Raw genomic sequence first — 15,046 nt, forward strand, 5'->3', positions numbered from 1 at the left:
TCTGGGCCTTTGATGCTGCTACAAAAATAAAGGTGTTGCTAAGCTCTTCATTTCTGCCCTCAGGCTGTAGCCCAGGACAGCACATAGAGAGGCTCCTTGGCAACAAGAAGGATCACAAACCAAGTGCTTCCCAGATATTTTCTGCAGCAGCAAAAATCTTACAGGTAAGGAAATTAAACCTAAGTGGCAGTGATAGAACCCAGCTCAAGATCTGTCTGACCCCAAATTCAAAGCTGCTGTACAAGAATTTCTACAAAGAGATGGTGCACACCTGTAATCTCAGCATTCAGGAGGCTGAGGCAGGAGGATTGTGGTGAGTGTGAGACCAGCCTGGGTTACAAAGTGAGCTCAAGGCCAGCCTGAACTGCAGAGCGAGACCCTGTCTCAAAAAGACATTAAAAAAAAAAAAAGAGGCTATTTCTCACAGGGCCTCCCAAACCTTAATGACCCTCTCCACCTGGGGGGCTGTATGTCACAGGAACACCAGCAGGGCCGAGGCCTCTCCTGTCCATGGCTCGCCTGTCCCACAGCAGAGGAAGGCGGCCCACACACCCATGATGCTTCCACTTCCTGCCAGCCTCCTGCAGGCAGCCGCCCAAGCACCAAGTCCAAAGGTTAGTTGGTTATTACAAATTATTAAATAAGCTAGCAGATGGCTTCTACAAATGTGGAGGTTTCATGGGTCAACACAATCCCAACACTGCCAGTTTTACCAAACTCAGCGGTTACCTGGTGAGAACTGCTCCCCTCCTGCCCCCAGTTTGGGGTGGATAGCAAAGGCAGGGTGCTCTGAACCAGACTGTCATTTCTGTCATGTCACACCTGGCAACGCCCTGCCTGCAGCTGGTGAATGACAGCCCCTTCCCTTTTCTGGGCTGCTTCCTGGGACTAGCATGACAGAGTCCACACCCTGGCCATCCCCACCCTGCTGCCGGCCCTATTCTGAGAGCTAGGCACTAGAACGGCAGCGTTCTCTTTGGTTTCCTTGAGGGAAATGGTCCCTCCAGTGACACTGACCACAGAACAAACAGCAGCAGCAAACTCCCAGATAAGGCGCTAGACACTGTTGGGGCACCACCAGCCTCTGACGGCAGGGAAGCAAAGACAGAGAAGTTCAGTGCCTGAAAGAGGTACCCTAGATGACAATGTCGGGCCACGCCTCCCTCTGGAGAGGGCTTTTCTTCCTTTTCCTGATCCTACAGAGACCCTTGGGGAGGACTCAGGCTCCTGGGGAAGGCCTGCCCCCAAGAAAATGGTGCCCCAAGACAAGCCTCCCTCACCCTCTACCAGCAAGCCAGCTAGCACTCCACCACCCTCCTCGGCAGGCATGACTTTTTCCAGGCTTCAAGAGAGTTCAGGAGAGCTAGGATGCAAACCTGGATGCAAACCGACAGCTCTTCTCAGTGCCCAGTCTGGCCACCCAAGAGGCTTTTTCCCCAAGCAGAGCAGGGCTTCTAGGCCCAGGCCTGATTTTTTTGCTCCAGTGCCTTTCATACAATGAGACTGGTAAAGCTTACAGGGATGTCACGCATTCAAAAATATACCCAATAGCTGCCTTTTACAAAGACATCTAGAGATCACTGTGGAACCATGGAAGTTTGCCCATTCACCAAGAAACTGCACTGGCTGGATTCCCCAGGAAAGGGTCACACTCTCACTGGGCCCTGTGACTCAAGCCGCGGGCCATGTGGGTCACAGCACAGAGAACAAAGCAATATGGCTTTCAGGGCTGTCGGCCATGGCCCCACAGCCTGGAGCCCTCTAAGCTGGCCGTTGGCAGGCAGTTCAGCACCATTTGAAGGTAGCAAAATTGCTTCTGAATGGAGAGGAAGAGAACAGGGTATTGTTGGATATTTTTCACCGACTGAGAGGCACTGCGACTGGAATGAATGAGCTACCCATTCTGAACGCCCCATTGTCAACAAGGTCCCCGCGGGCCTGTGGTCTCCACCTAACTGCAGTCCAAGTGGACTCCGTCCTCTCCCACCCCAGCAGGGCACCCTCCTCAGCCCCTGGCCTGGGAGCTCAGTCATGCTTACTCCCTCTGCACTGGGCCCAAGGCTGTTCTACCAGTGCCCATGCTAGCAGGACAGAGGTCACCACCCGAGGCCCAGGTCTGTGCTCCGCACACATTTAATTGCATCCAATCTCTGAGTCCACCCCATCCCTAACCCCATGAACCCTTGGCAAGAGCCTTGAGGTAGCCAAGGATAGGCAGTCAATCCAGAGAAAAGAGTATGAGTGACCAGCCTCAGGGCAAAGCGGCCACCAGCTGTACGCGGGAGACAGTGAGATAATAGTCCAGACTCACAGCTGGAAACCAGGCTCCGGCCCACTGGCTAATGCCTACACCCCGACTTCGCAGCACACTGTTCTCAGCCCTGAGCTTCCAAGGGTCCAGCAGACCTCTCTGCCCATGGAGACCCCGACTTTCAGCAACGTCTAGGTAGCACCAAGCTTGGCAATGTGGCTGGGCTGCATGAAACTATCTGAGTGGTTCGCTCTCCCCAGAGCGCCGGTGCTTTCTCGGCGTACCAGACACCACAGTCCCTGGTGCCCTACGGTTGGCACTTTGGCCTCCGGGGGGGATGCCAGCCCCTGAAGACAGGGTGCGGTGGCTACTTGAAGTCAAAGCCAACAGCTGGAAGGAGAATGAGGGGAAAATAAGGGAAGATGGAGACCAACTTACGTGAAGGGTGGATGGCGGAAGGAGACTTGCCTCCAGGAGTGGGGACCAGAGATATGCCTTGGGAAACATTGGGACAGAGGCCAGCTTGGAGGAAGGGGTGCCTCACGGGGCCCTGCCTTCTCCATTCTCTTCCGGGACTCCCACACAACCACCTGCACACACAGCCCAGGCACCCACAGAGCTCTATCTACCACCCCAGATCTCACAGCCACCCACCGATATTCCACCAGCTCAGCAAATTACAAGAAGGGGGCTGTTTCACTCATGCGCTGTTCCTGCCATAAGACTGCCATCTTGCCTGCTCCCCTTCTGAGGTCTCTCGTATACCTGTGTTCTCCTTTTCCTTACAGGGCAGTCTTTCCCCATGGCTCCAATCCAGTTTCACAGGGAGAAATCTGAGGCTCAGGGCCAGGCAAGAAAGAGAGAGAGACAGAGAGAGAGAAAAACGGACAGAAAGAGAGAGACAGAGACAGAGAAAAAAAGAGAGAGAAAGGGAGAGAGAGAGAGAGAGAGAGAGAGACAGAGAGAGACAGAGAAAAAGAGAGAGAAAGAGAGTTTGGAGCCTGCTCACCCTTGGGAGTATGATGCCACCCAGAAGGCGCCTCCCTATGCAAGGCTGGCTCAAACTGGTCCTGTTAAACTGTCCCCTTGCAGAGCCAAGACACCACATCATCAGTCATAAAACTGTTGATCCAGGCCTCCTTCCGGTCCAGCCTCTTGCCCTGTTCCCCCAAGTGTCTTTCCCCGACACTAGAAAACGGAATGTGCTTGGCTGCAGACCCGGATGCAATAAATTGCTAATAACAGACTCTCAATCTGAAAAACAAAATAATAGGCCTCTTCCTTTCCATCTCGCTCATCCTCAGCACTAGCTCCTGCAAGGCACAGGAGAGAAAAAAATACCTCCTCAGGCCAGCCACTGGGAGGAAAGGACTTCTCCCACCCTCCGCACCCCGCGGCTCACTTCTCCCCCTCCCAGGCTTCCCCTTTATGCCTTGGCTTCCAAGGATCCATCTGAATGGCTTTATGCTCATTCTTCCTGAGCACCTGCTGAGTGCCAGCTCCTGAGGGCACCTGATCCCTGACACAGGTGAAGAGGTGGCTCCCCACCACAGTGGGGAGCAGAGAAGCTGTGAGCTCCTACACAGGAGCATCAGTGCTGTGTCTGGTCCAGACCTCTGCTAGCGCTAGGGAGATTAGATCTGGTCAATGCCAGGGACAACCTGAATTTGACTCAGTTCCCAGTCACCTAAGAGAGGTCACAGGGTGTAAGTGGGTAGGAGTAAAATGGCACAAATAGAAGCAAAAAGCCAGAAGCAGTTATCTCGGGAAAAGACTGGTAAATGACAAATCCTAACATGCCTGGGAGTAGATCCTAACATTATGTCCAGCTCATTGCTTAGATGCAAATTGCATGTAAACATGGACACGTTTCCTGGAGGAATCCAAGTGGCCTCCACTGCTCTTTCCACCTCTCCCTCTCTCCTACCTACGCAGTTTCCAGGGTACCTGCAGTGTCCCTCCCAGCACACCCTGCACACCAACTCCTCTCCTGGGCCTCTGAACCTCTCTGCCACCTGAGAAGCACAACTGCAGGGGAGGAGAGAAAGTAGAGCACAGCCAAGCTGGCCACAAGGGTGGCCCCTGCCAGACAAACATCCTTCCAGACCCGGCCTTGGGCCGGGCTCCCTGTGCTGTCTGAAGACCCAGAAGATCCAGACATCCCTTGGGGATCCCGGCCCTTCCCAGCACCAGTTTTTGAAAGCTAATGGTGAGACACCAGGGCAGGAGGCCAGGGGACTCCAGAGCACAATCTGAATGGGTTCCCACACAAAGGTCAGATACGCCAGCAGACCAGCCTCAGTCCTCCATAGCCAGAAGGAGGAAGAAAGTCCTATACTCCCTGGACAATGCCACCTACCTGAATGGCAACCTCCCCACCTGTAAGGAGAGTTGGTGGGATGATTTCCCCCTCCCTAAAGTGAAAACAGACCTCACAACAGAGACTGTGAAAGTGCAAAGACCGCCAGGGTGGTATAACCATCTTATTCTGCTTCCAGCATTCCCCTCTGACCTCAGGAGGAGTCAACATGTCCCTCACATCTTGTGGGAGTCGAAGTGAGGCTCCAGGAGGCTGAGGGATGGATTTGAGGGCATACACACCACACAAGAGCAACAGAGGCCAGACTGGGGCCTCAGTCTCACCAGGCTCTCACAGTACAGCCATGCTGGGAGTCAAGAGGATTTCCACGGACTTCTCCGGTGGGAGAGGGAGGATGGGGCTCTACTGCCCAGTGCACTAGAAGTAGCCCCTGGACAGCTGCAGGAATCAGTCACACAGATGGCTGCCCCAATAGTCAAGTAGCTCTGAAAGGGCCCCTGCAGGCGAGCACCAGCCCCTCTGCACAAGGCCAGGGGTCTAGGGCCTCCTGGCCTGACCATTTATCCAGGGCAGCCTGGCCCCGCATCTCTAGAAACCATGCAAGGAGAGACACAGGTCATCAGCTGCTGTTAGAGATAGAAGTCCCGGTGGGCTGTGCCAGGGCCAGCTCACACATGGAGTAGTCTACACTGTACCTGGCGGACCTGTTCCTCTAATCTATTTATTTTTCCCCTCCAGTACCAGAGATTAAATCCAGGGCCTTCACACTAAGCTACATCCCCAATCATCTTTCTTTCTTTTTATTAGTTTTAAATGGGGTCTCATAAAGTTGCCAAGTTGCCCAGAGGCTAGGCTCAAATTGTGATCCTCCTGCCTCGGCTTCCCAGAGTGCCAGGGCTGCACATGTGCACCACCACACCTGGCTTCCTCCAATCTTCAGGGCACGCTGCCATTGTGAAATACCATTACCCCTCTGTGGATGAGGCAAATTCAGCTCCGAGAAATCAGGTAGTAGCCCAGCATTAAGATTCAAAATCTAGGGGGCTGGGGATTTAGCTCAGCGGCATAAGCGCCTGCCTTGCAAGCAGGCAGTCGAGAGTTCGATCCCTGTTACCGATAAAAAAGAAAAAGACAAAAAAACTAAAAAAGATTCAAAATCTAGAAGCTTCAAATTCACAGAACCATCCTGCCTCCCTATAAACTAAAGACTATTCCAGAGTGATCAAGGAGGGGTTACTCTTGGATTACTGGAAAAAAAGTTTTCTTTTTTTGGTACCAGAGATAGAACTCAGGACCTGGCACCTGCCAGACAGGGCTTATGCTGCTAGGCTATATCGCCGGCAGGAGGAAGACACTGAGTGAAAACCAAAACTGCACCGGACCAGAAGAACTGATGACAAGCGGGGAATGCACCCAAACCCCATCCCATGCATGGCGGCCCAGGCCACTCCTCTAGCTGCTGTCACCCACACGCTTATTCACACCGCTGAACTCTGGCTCACCTGGTGTTCCTGCCTGGAAGGCTCTTTCTACATTCCTGAGCAGCAAACTCCTGCACCTTGCACAAAACCCATCTTAAATGTCCCCTTCCTTTACGAAGTTCTTTGTAACAATCCTGGAAGGATTAGCCTTCCTACAGGAAATCCTTGGGACTTTGGGCATCTAGTGCTTAACACAGTTGCAATTATTAGTTTCCTTGTCTACCTCTCAGAATCTGGATGGATTTGAGCCCCAAATTCCCAGGGACAGGTAGGTGTATTAATAAACATCTTTTCTACAGCCCTTAATAGAGGTCTGGCATTGTGCTTACATCTCTTCATAGACCCAACCATCACAACTGTTAAGTAGAAGGCAAGTCCTACTAGCAGCACCATTTTACAGATGGGGAAACTGGAGCTCAGAGAGGTTAACTCCTCACCCAAAATCACACCAGCAGGCTGAGTCTGGGGCTGTCTGTCTTTGCTGGTATTGTCTCATTCCCCACTGCCGCCCCAGCCCCAGTGCAGTACCTGATGCATGGAAGGCTCTCAGTAGAGGTCTGTTTCATAAATAGGTAAAGAGGGAGGAGGATGTGGCCAAACCCTGGCTACCTACCCACAGGTCTCCCTGCATCCCACCTGTGCTCCCATCACTAGTGACAGTCAAGCACTTTCTCCTGCCCAGAGCTCCAGGACTCACCACATCTCCCATCCATCTCTTCTCTAGCTGGCGGGGCTGAAGAAAGTGAGACATACACCTCCCCCAAGAGCCCGAGGACTGGTGGACTCGCTCACAGCAGGCGTCCTGCTTCTGCAGCTGGTACACCCTGACTGGTCTGACTCGGTCTACAGCAAGGCCAATATTCAGAGTAGGCAGGTGGCGATAGGAGCCCGTGAGTCGGCACCCCTGGCTGACCTGTCCTGGGCCTCTGGGCAGGGCCTGAGAGGAGGGTAGAGCGGGCTGCTCCCTGGGCCAGGAGGAGGAGACAAGAGGCCCTTTGTGTCTGCAGGGCTCCTGAGACACCTGTTCTCCCTCCTGCCTGCTCTGGCCTCCCTCCCCCCTCTGTGTGCGGCCTTGTTTACCCTGCAGTCCTGGCAGCCAGGCAGGCCTGCACTCAGCGTGGGGTTCGGGCAGCCCTGCCAGCACCTGCCTGGTCCTGGCAGCCCTGGAGGCCACCAGCCAAGCACAATCACCCGGCTGTTGACACACTTGTTGGTTTTCAGAAGGAGGGCCAGCCAGAGAAGAGAGGCAGAGAAGGTATTTCATGCCAGCCTGGCTAATATGCAATTGGCCCAGGTAGTCCTGCACCCCAACTGTGCTGCTGGGGAGAGGTTTGGGGTTCCAATCTCCGGGCAGCTGGAGAGATACATGAGACACACCCCAGTCCTGCTGGAACCTGAGGTGCCACACCACAGGTGGCCCCTGGCTCCCAATCTCCTTGTATATGAGAGCACAGCAAAACCTAGGCCTCCACTCGGGCCTGGATGCAGCCACCAGGGTCTCTGGTGAGAATCAGAGCCATCTGACCTGTCCTTAGAGATGTAGGTGGAGACCAAAAGATGAGGAGAATCCTGTCCATCTGTCCTTATTTGCCCATGGCTTATTGTCCTCCTGTCTAACAGGGAGCTGGGGGTCCCTTCTGGGTGCTTCTGAAGCTCCCTGTGCCTCCTTTCTTTCGAGTTAATCAGTATGGGATCAATACTCACTTCTCAAAGCTGCATAGGGTGTGTAGCCTGGTGCTCCTGGGGCAGGGTGCCCAATGGTTGTGAGCAGAGCAGGCTTCACCCAGAGTTTCCACTTTAAAATCACCTTTGGATTGATATGGTCCAGTGGCCACTTAAGAGGTCAGTGTGCTCCCTGGACAACCTGTTAAGTTTGCCAGCAGCCCAAGAATCTGATCAGTCAGTTATTTCCTCTGAGCCCACAGAGCAAAGGCCCACTGTCAAACAAGGGATGGGCAGTTTTGATGATGGGAGGGAAGACACAAAGATGACTCTGTGAGCCAAGTGAGGGACACATAGCCACAGGACCAGGGGGTGGAGAGGGGTTGCTGGGAGCTGAGGAAGGAACCCCTTCTTCATTTGCCCATCTCAGGCTTCCCATCTGTGGGATCCTAAACCAAATCACCCTGGAGCCAAGAAGTAGGTGGTCACTTACAGTTGTGATCAATTAGCCAGAAAGAACTCTGACTTAACACGAGGCTGGTGATTGTCCATCCACATCCACAGACCCCCCTCTAAACTACTAAATGGGGTGCAGTGGCACACACCTGAAATGCCAGCACTCAGGAGGCTCAGGCAGGAGCACTGCTGTGAGTTTGAGGCCAGTCTGGGCTACAGAGCAAAACCCCGTCTTGAATAAGCTGTCAAACACAAGCCTCTCAATCCTCATGCCGCAGTTCTACATCAATCAGCGGCCAAAAAAAGGTGACACAAATAGCTAAGATCACTTCTCATTCAGGGGCACCACACCGAAGAATATGGGTTCTAAGGGCAGGCAAATCTTAGAAGGGGAACTTTCATTATGAAAAAAATAGGTCCCTGATGCTTGTTCTGAACCAGGTCCAACAGGGCCTTCGTGTATGGGTGTATAGACTGGCCTGCACAACTGTAAAGGCCTCGTTCACTAGAATGCTCATTATAATTTTCCAGCAGACAGCAGATAAGTTCATCCCTCCAACACCTCAGAGAAAGCCCTCCTGCTACCTGCCTCGCAGGAAGGCAGGACAGAACCCGGGATCCTGTCCTCTGACCCCTTTTCTGGCTTTGCTCCCTAAGATTTTACTGGCTATGGAAATTCTTAGCGGAGACTGAGACCTCCCCCCTCCTGCCTCGCCAGCCCTAGCAAGGGAACCCCACTTTACTGTAGCACTGGCATCCTCTACCTGCTTTTTGTCCTCAGCTCCCTACTCAGGACAGGCTCCCCAATATCATTTGCTTCTTGGGTAGTGGGGGGTGTAGGTTCCTTTGTGGAAACTGAGTCTACAGAGGATAAAGGGAGGTAGACCAAGAGTAGATAGATCCCCAGTCTGCTTGGGGAACAGGAGCTCTGGAGGGTGACACAGAGAAAGGAACCCAGGAGGGGACCTGCCTCCCCGAGGCCTCCACTCTTCACACTGCTCAGGTCCGCCTGGAGCGAGGCTGTGTGCGCCTGGGGCCCAGAGGAGAGTGACTAGGTGTGCTCAGAGCATGCGAAACACACACACTATCCCGAGAAAAAGGGAGCCCGCAAGTGGGAGAGAAGGTGGGGGCTTTCAACATGCCCAGTGCCCATCCCACGCCACACCCAACCTGGCAGGCCTCACCTGCCCAGCAGCCTCCTGGCCCTCCCTGCAGGCCTCCACTTCCCTTCTTCCACACCTACCCTTCCCCTAGGAAGGGCTCAGAACCCTAGCCTCTGGGGTGGGTGTCTGGCACCAACAGCCCTGTGCCCTCTGCTCGGCCCTCTCCTTCAGAGCCCGTGGGAGGGCAGCTCAAGTCCTCCCTGTCTGCCCTCACTTGTCGTGGTAAAGGCACCAGTCCAGTCACTGGCGGCTTCTTGCCCTTCCTGCCAGGGACCCTCTTTCTGGCCCCTACAGCCGCAGCCTAGTTGGACTCCTGTGGTCTTTATGGAAAAATACCCATGCCTGTCCCAGTTTCACTGATGGTACTTGGAAATAAATACATTTTAAATCCTTTCACTCTGATCCCAAAAGTTAACAACATACTGATGTTTCCCTTTCATAAACTATGGAAATAAGAAAATAAATATGACCCATAATTTAAAAAAAAAAAGTCAACAGGGGACGCTGGCCTCTGTTGGGTCCCTGCAGCTGCTGGTCCTAGGGACGCAGCCACTCTGCCTACTGGAGCCTTGGCCTCTCACTCACCGCCTACCAGCCTGGACCCAGAAGGGCACTGGCCTGTGGCTCCTTCACTTCATCACACCTGAACCCCCAGGGTGCAGGCCCCAGCCAGAAAAGCCTGGGGGAGTTCTACAGGTTGCACATTCCATTGGGGGAGGGGAGGGGACCTGGGAGGTTAGGTCGAGGGGAGGAGAGCTGTCTGGTCTCCCTGGGGCGTGTCTCTCAGGGAGCCCGGGTCTGAGATCACTGGCCAAACCCTCAGGGGAAGGGCATCAGAGGAGCTGCCCAGCAGTGGCCCCCACCACTCCTCCTCCTCTTCAGCCAAAACACTGAAACCTTACACTTGGATCTGTCCCCAAAAGACAAGCGAACCATGTAGGGGGTAACACTAATACCCCTCCTCCAAACCAAATCTCAGGGACAGCAAGCGGGGCTTTGTGCCAAGGCCATTTAAATGCTAAGGCCATCACTGGGGAAGTATGGAGCAGAGTAGGGGGAGGAGTCCAAAAGCTTCATACCCAAGGAACTGAATTCCAGATCTGATGGCCTTCGCAGCCAGAGACCAAAAGGGCCTGGGGACTGAGTACTAGTTATGCAAAAAAGTAGCAGTTGGGGATAGGGTCCCTACTTCTCCCTTCCTCTCCTCATATTCATCTCTCCTGCAAAACACCCCTGGTTGGAATCTTTGACATTTGGGTACAAATCTCAGCTCCTCTCCTAGCCTGGCCAGCGTGCCCACCTGGCACTTGGGGATGCCAGGCCCACTTGGCACAATCAGGACTACACCCAGCAGGATATAAGGTTCACTAGAGAAGACCTCGGACTGAGGCTTAGGAAATCTGGCCACTTCTCCCTCACCTCATCTAAGTCTGACCACTACTGCCCTTTATCTCTGGGCATGCAGATGCCCCCTGACAATACTGGTCTGCTCTTTCTAGGAGTGGGTAGGAGACCTTAAGGTCATGCAGCAGAGGAGTCTTCCTAAAGTAGGAAGTCCTGGACAAGGCCAGCCAAGAATATGCCCAGAGTACCAAGAGGTGGCTTTGAGGCTCTGTGCTGCAGACAAAGGGGGCAGAGGTGGAACCCTTTCTCTAGAAGGACTTGGAAGGGCTTCATCAGTCCACGGTTTTGGATTGGGGTGTTCTGTGCCTTCTCTGCCCAGGGCCATGGGATAGATAAGAGCTCTCAGGAGAAACGACATAACTTCTGCTGAGACACAGGATTTGCATTTTTAAAAGAAACAAGGCAACTCTTGGTCAGAGGGGCAGGCAGAGGTTAGAGTGGCCATGCCCAGCTGGCCTGTACTGAATCTCCTAACCAAGTCGTCCTAAGTACTCGGGAAGGCACAGCAAGGGGGTTCACCGGGCAAGCACACAGCACACCTTCTGGCCTGGGGGCAGGGAGATGTAAACTCGATCCTCCATAGGTTCTGGTCCCCCAGCTGGTGACAGGCATTGTGACAGCCACCCTGCCTAACATCCGGGTTCTACGAAGCCGACTAGCAAAGGGTGAGGACTGCAGCGAGTTCAGGCAGGAGCAAGCCCTCTTAAGCAAACACTGAGCACAAAAATAACTCCCATTCAAAGCACGATTTACTGTGTGCCGGCCGGCCTTCCCAGCACAGAGCCCTTTTCAAACATTCAGCTTCACCCCTGAATGTGCGGGGGAGGGGACGCCGAGTACAGCTGCCTTTGAATCCGCTTTTTCCGGTGGTGTCAGCTTCCTGAAGACTCTCCCGGGGATCTGTCCAATAAGGACCATCTCAGAGCACTCTCAGCAAGGAGGAAACCTTAGCAGATTGGCAGCGTGTTGGCCTGTCAAGGGCAAGAATACTACATCCCCTTGGAAGGCCAGGCCCAGCTCAAGCCAACACTAACTAGCCTGGCAGCAGCACACTTCAGAGCCCTGGTCATCCTCAGTGTGACTGGGGATACAATCAGCCACGAGCTTCCCAAGAGGCAAGCATTCCTTCCGTTACTGTCCCATTTCACAGAGGCTCAGTGAAATTACACCATGAACATCTCATCTGTTTCTGAATCCTTGTCACTGCATGATATATTTCTCTGCCTTTGCTAATCTTCCAAGTAACACAATGCCCAGGATGGGGTGCCTCTCACCAGGAAGAACCACACAGATATGATTGCAGGTGGAACCTGACCTTAGAAATGGCTCTTTGCCTGGACTGGTTCTGGCAGATGGCATCGCAAACCCCAAGCCGGGGTGGAGAGCCATCTCTAAGCAAGAGTGTAACACACTCAGCAATGTCCACAAGACCTGTCGCCACTGGCCAGCCCTAGTCTGTGTCTTCCTCTCCATTCAAGCTATTTTCTACTTTGCAGCTAAAGAGAACTTTCTTGATAAGTTTTTTTAACTTACAAAAGTAATTCATGACTATTGTAGAAAACTAGAAAATCCAACATAGGATTTTTAGAACTATAAATCATTCGTATGTCCAGTATCCCAGGTTAATCCCTGTAAACATTTGGATGTATTCTTTTGGACTTCTACATATGTTTTAGGCATGTGCATACATATAATTATCTTTACAAAATTGGTACTTACACCACCTACTTTAACATTCTGTGTTTTCTTTCATTTGAGACAAGCAGTTCAGGCAGCCTTGAACTTAGGAGGTAGCCTAGGTTGGCCTCAAATTCACAGCAATGCCCTGCCTCTGCCTCAAGTGCCAGGATTACAGATTTCACTGTAATCTGGATTACACACAGGATTACACCCAGATTTCACTTCTTTTTATAAACACTGTCCAAATTATAAACTGTTCTCTGTTAACTACATTTTTGTGTGTTTTTTTTGTAACTTACATATGCATACAGTTGTAAATTCAGCAAAGTGGACAGGGCCTACAGCAGAAGCACCACCTTTCCTCCTTCACCCATCATTTCCCTGCCCTGATGCCTCTAATCCTTCCTACCAAGTAACCGGTGCCCAGTGCTCCAGCCACAATTCTTGTGGTTCCTGCAGCCTGGAAGGAATTTCTGTTCTCATCTGCGTGCAGCTGGCTCCCTTCTCATCTTCCCACCTGTGCTGAGCTGTCCTCAGCCAAGGCCAGCCGTCACTGTTCCCAATCCAGGAAAACTTGCCTCTCAAACAGTCTATCCAATCACCGCTGTAGAACACCTGAAATCTTTCACACTAAGAATCGCAGACCGGTATTGCCTCGGACACCACCACCATCCCTGTAAGAAGCAGCAGCTTCTCTGAAGGCAGGTGTGCTGCTCATCCTGCCCAGCTGTCATCCCAATGCCTGGAACTGGATCTCGCCCCTAACAGGTTCACTGCAAAGGATTGAACAGAAGCATCCTCAATGCTGCTTTTTGTCACTGAACATTGCCTAGCTGCAGCATCCACAACATCAAGCACCAACCCTCCAGCCATGCTCCCCCACGCCTGATGGTGGTTTGAGGGGAAAGGCAGATCTGATGACCCTGCTCCGCCCTCACTTGTGCTGTGTGATGCACAAACTGCTCATGTCTAACCCAAACTCCTAGAAACTTCTCCAACTACTAGTGGAAAAGTTGGAAATGACACTTTAGCCTCTCACTTATCTCAATCCTAGATCCAGCCTGCTTTGGCAGCCAGGCTACTCCAGGTTCCCAAGTGAGCCCCAGCAGCAGGAAACATACACACACCACCCAGGGAGCAAAGCTCCCCCAGGGAGCACCAGGCCAGTCTCAGGTGCCTCCTTCCCTGGACCCCAGACACCTGGGCTCTGCTCTCTGGAAATTCACCCAGCCTCAGAGACACAAATACACATCCAATCCTGAGCACACAGCTTGGGTGGAGGGTGTCCAGGGGGTACCCTTGTGGAGACACTTCTTTCCTGAGGTCTAGTTCAGAGGCCTTTTGCAAAAGTTGTGAAAAAAAGAAAAGAGGAATGAAAAAGAAAGAGAGACAGACAGACTCAAGAAGATGGAACTAGATGAGGAGTAAAAAGGGTAAGTTTGACTTGAGAAGCCAAAATCTAGAAAGGGTGGAAAAGAGTGCAAAGTTTGTCCCTCCCCAAAGGCTGACCATTACTAAAATCCATTCAGTGGGCACAATCCAGTTAATCTGCTTAATTTCCTGGGCTCTGGACAAGGTCATTTAAATAATAATTGCATAGTTTGAGGGTGCAGGTCAACAGCAAAGCCTTTGCCTAGGATGTACCAGGCCCTGGGTTCCAACCCCAGCCCGGAAGCCAAATAAGAGAACAGGAGGAGGAGGAGGAGGAGGAATGGCAATTACAGCTAACTTTCTCCCTTAGTGAACCAGGGCCTAATACATGATAGACAAGTGCTCTACCACTGAACTACATCCCCAGCCCCTACAGTAAACATTTATCCAGCACTCACTATGTGCCAAGCCCTGTTCTGAGTCTCTGTTCCTTTTAAGCCCATTTTACATTTTACATAGGGATTGGGGTGAATTGCCCAAGGTCATACCACAAGTGGCAGAATCCTGCATCTCACTCGGGCTCTCTGGCTCTCAACAATTTCGCTATACTTGGCTCTCAGTGGTCCCAGTAGGCTGTGTCCCTACCCTCCTGGAGTTCACACCTTCCCAACCAGTATCCTTGAAATGGTCGTCACATGCCAACTGCCAAGATGAGTGCGCCACTCTGCGCGTTTCCATAGGGAGAAAGTTAGTAAGTTGACAACGTGCTCGAAATCACGATGCCCCTCGGTAGGGAAATGGACCCAGACTTGCCGAACCCCAGTTATCTAGCGGGACACTGGAAAAAAGCACCTTCAAAACAGGGCCCTAGAAACTTCACCTGGAGTACCAGCACCACCTTCCTTGGCCCCAGCAGTCTTTAGCCAGACCCTTTCGCCACGCCAAGACGCCCTGCCCGGAAATTCCCACAGAGTTAAAGCAAACTTCCCGGGAAAACTGCTCGGTTTCTTCCAAGCCCCTGCCTGTCAAGGCGGCGGCCGCCGAGAGCGCCCTCGAAGTCCTTGCAGCTGCCGCGAGCCCTCCACGGCGGGAGCGGCCGCTGGAGCGCTCGGGGTCTCCCAAAAGGTCCTGGGCTTAAGTTCAAAATTCACTTCCCGCCCAGGCCGGGCTCACTCGTCCCGCTCGGCAAACCCCCCCACCCCCTTTCAATCTCTGTTAAGCCCTGGAGCACCTCCAGCCCAAACGCCTGGCCCGGCAG

General features: G+C 52.8%; 1 protein-coding gene across 11 annotated transcripts in view; it reads right to left on the bottom strand.

The window, feature by feature from the left end:
* Positions 1–15,046, bottom strand: part of Sox13 (SRY-box transcription factor 13) — a 71,746-nt gene that overhangs the window by 24,172 nt on the left and 32,528 nt on the right. For 2 of the 11 annotated variants that reach the window (XR_001202373.3, XM_063239997.1), the window contains exon 1: positions 2,690–2,957. The exons of 2 other annotated variants lie outside the window; for them this stretch is intronic. Coding sequence is in view for 7 of the 9 variants with exons in the window: in XM_063239997.1 (XP_063096067.1) it covers positions 2,690–2,814 (125 nt within the window). In the remaining 2 variants the exon portion in view is untranslated. Of the gene's footprint in view, positions 1–2,689; positions 2,958–6,749; positions 7,300–14,668; positions 14,687–15,046 lie in introns of those variants that run through there. 7 more of the 11 variants (XM_063239996.1, XM_063239993.1, XM_013157987.3 and 4 more) reach the window with 7 other exon arrangements.

Source organism: Cavia porcellus, unplaced genomic scaffold, assembly GCF_034190915.1.
Source record: "Cavia porcellus strain 051 isolate PalLab524CR breed Dunkin Hartley unplaced genomic scaffold, mCavPor4.1 scaffold_29, whole genome shotgun sequence".
Classification (NCBI taxonomy): Eukaryota; Metazoa; Chordata; class Mammalia; order Rodentia; family Caviidae; genus Cavia; species Cavia porcellus.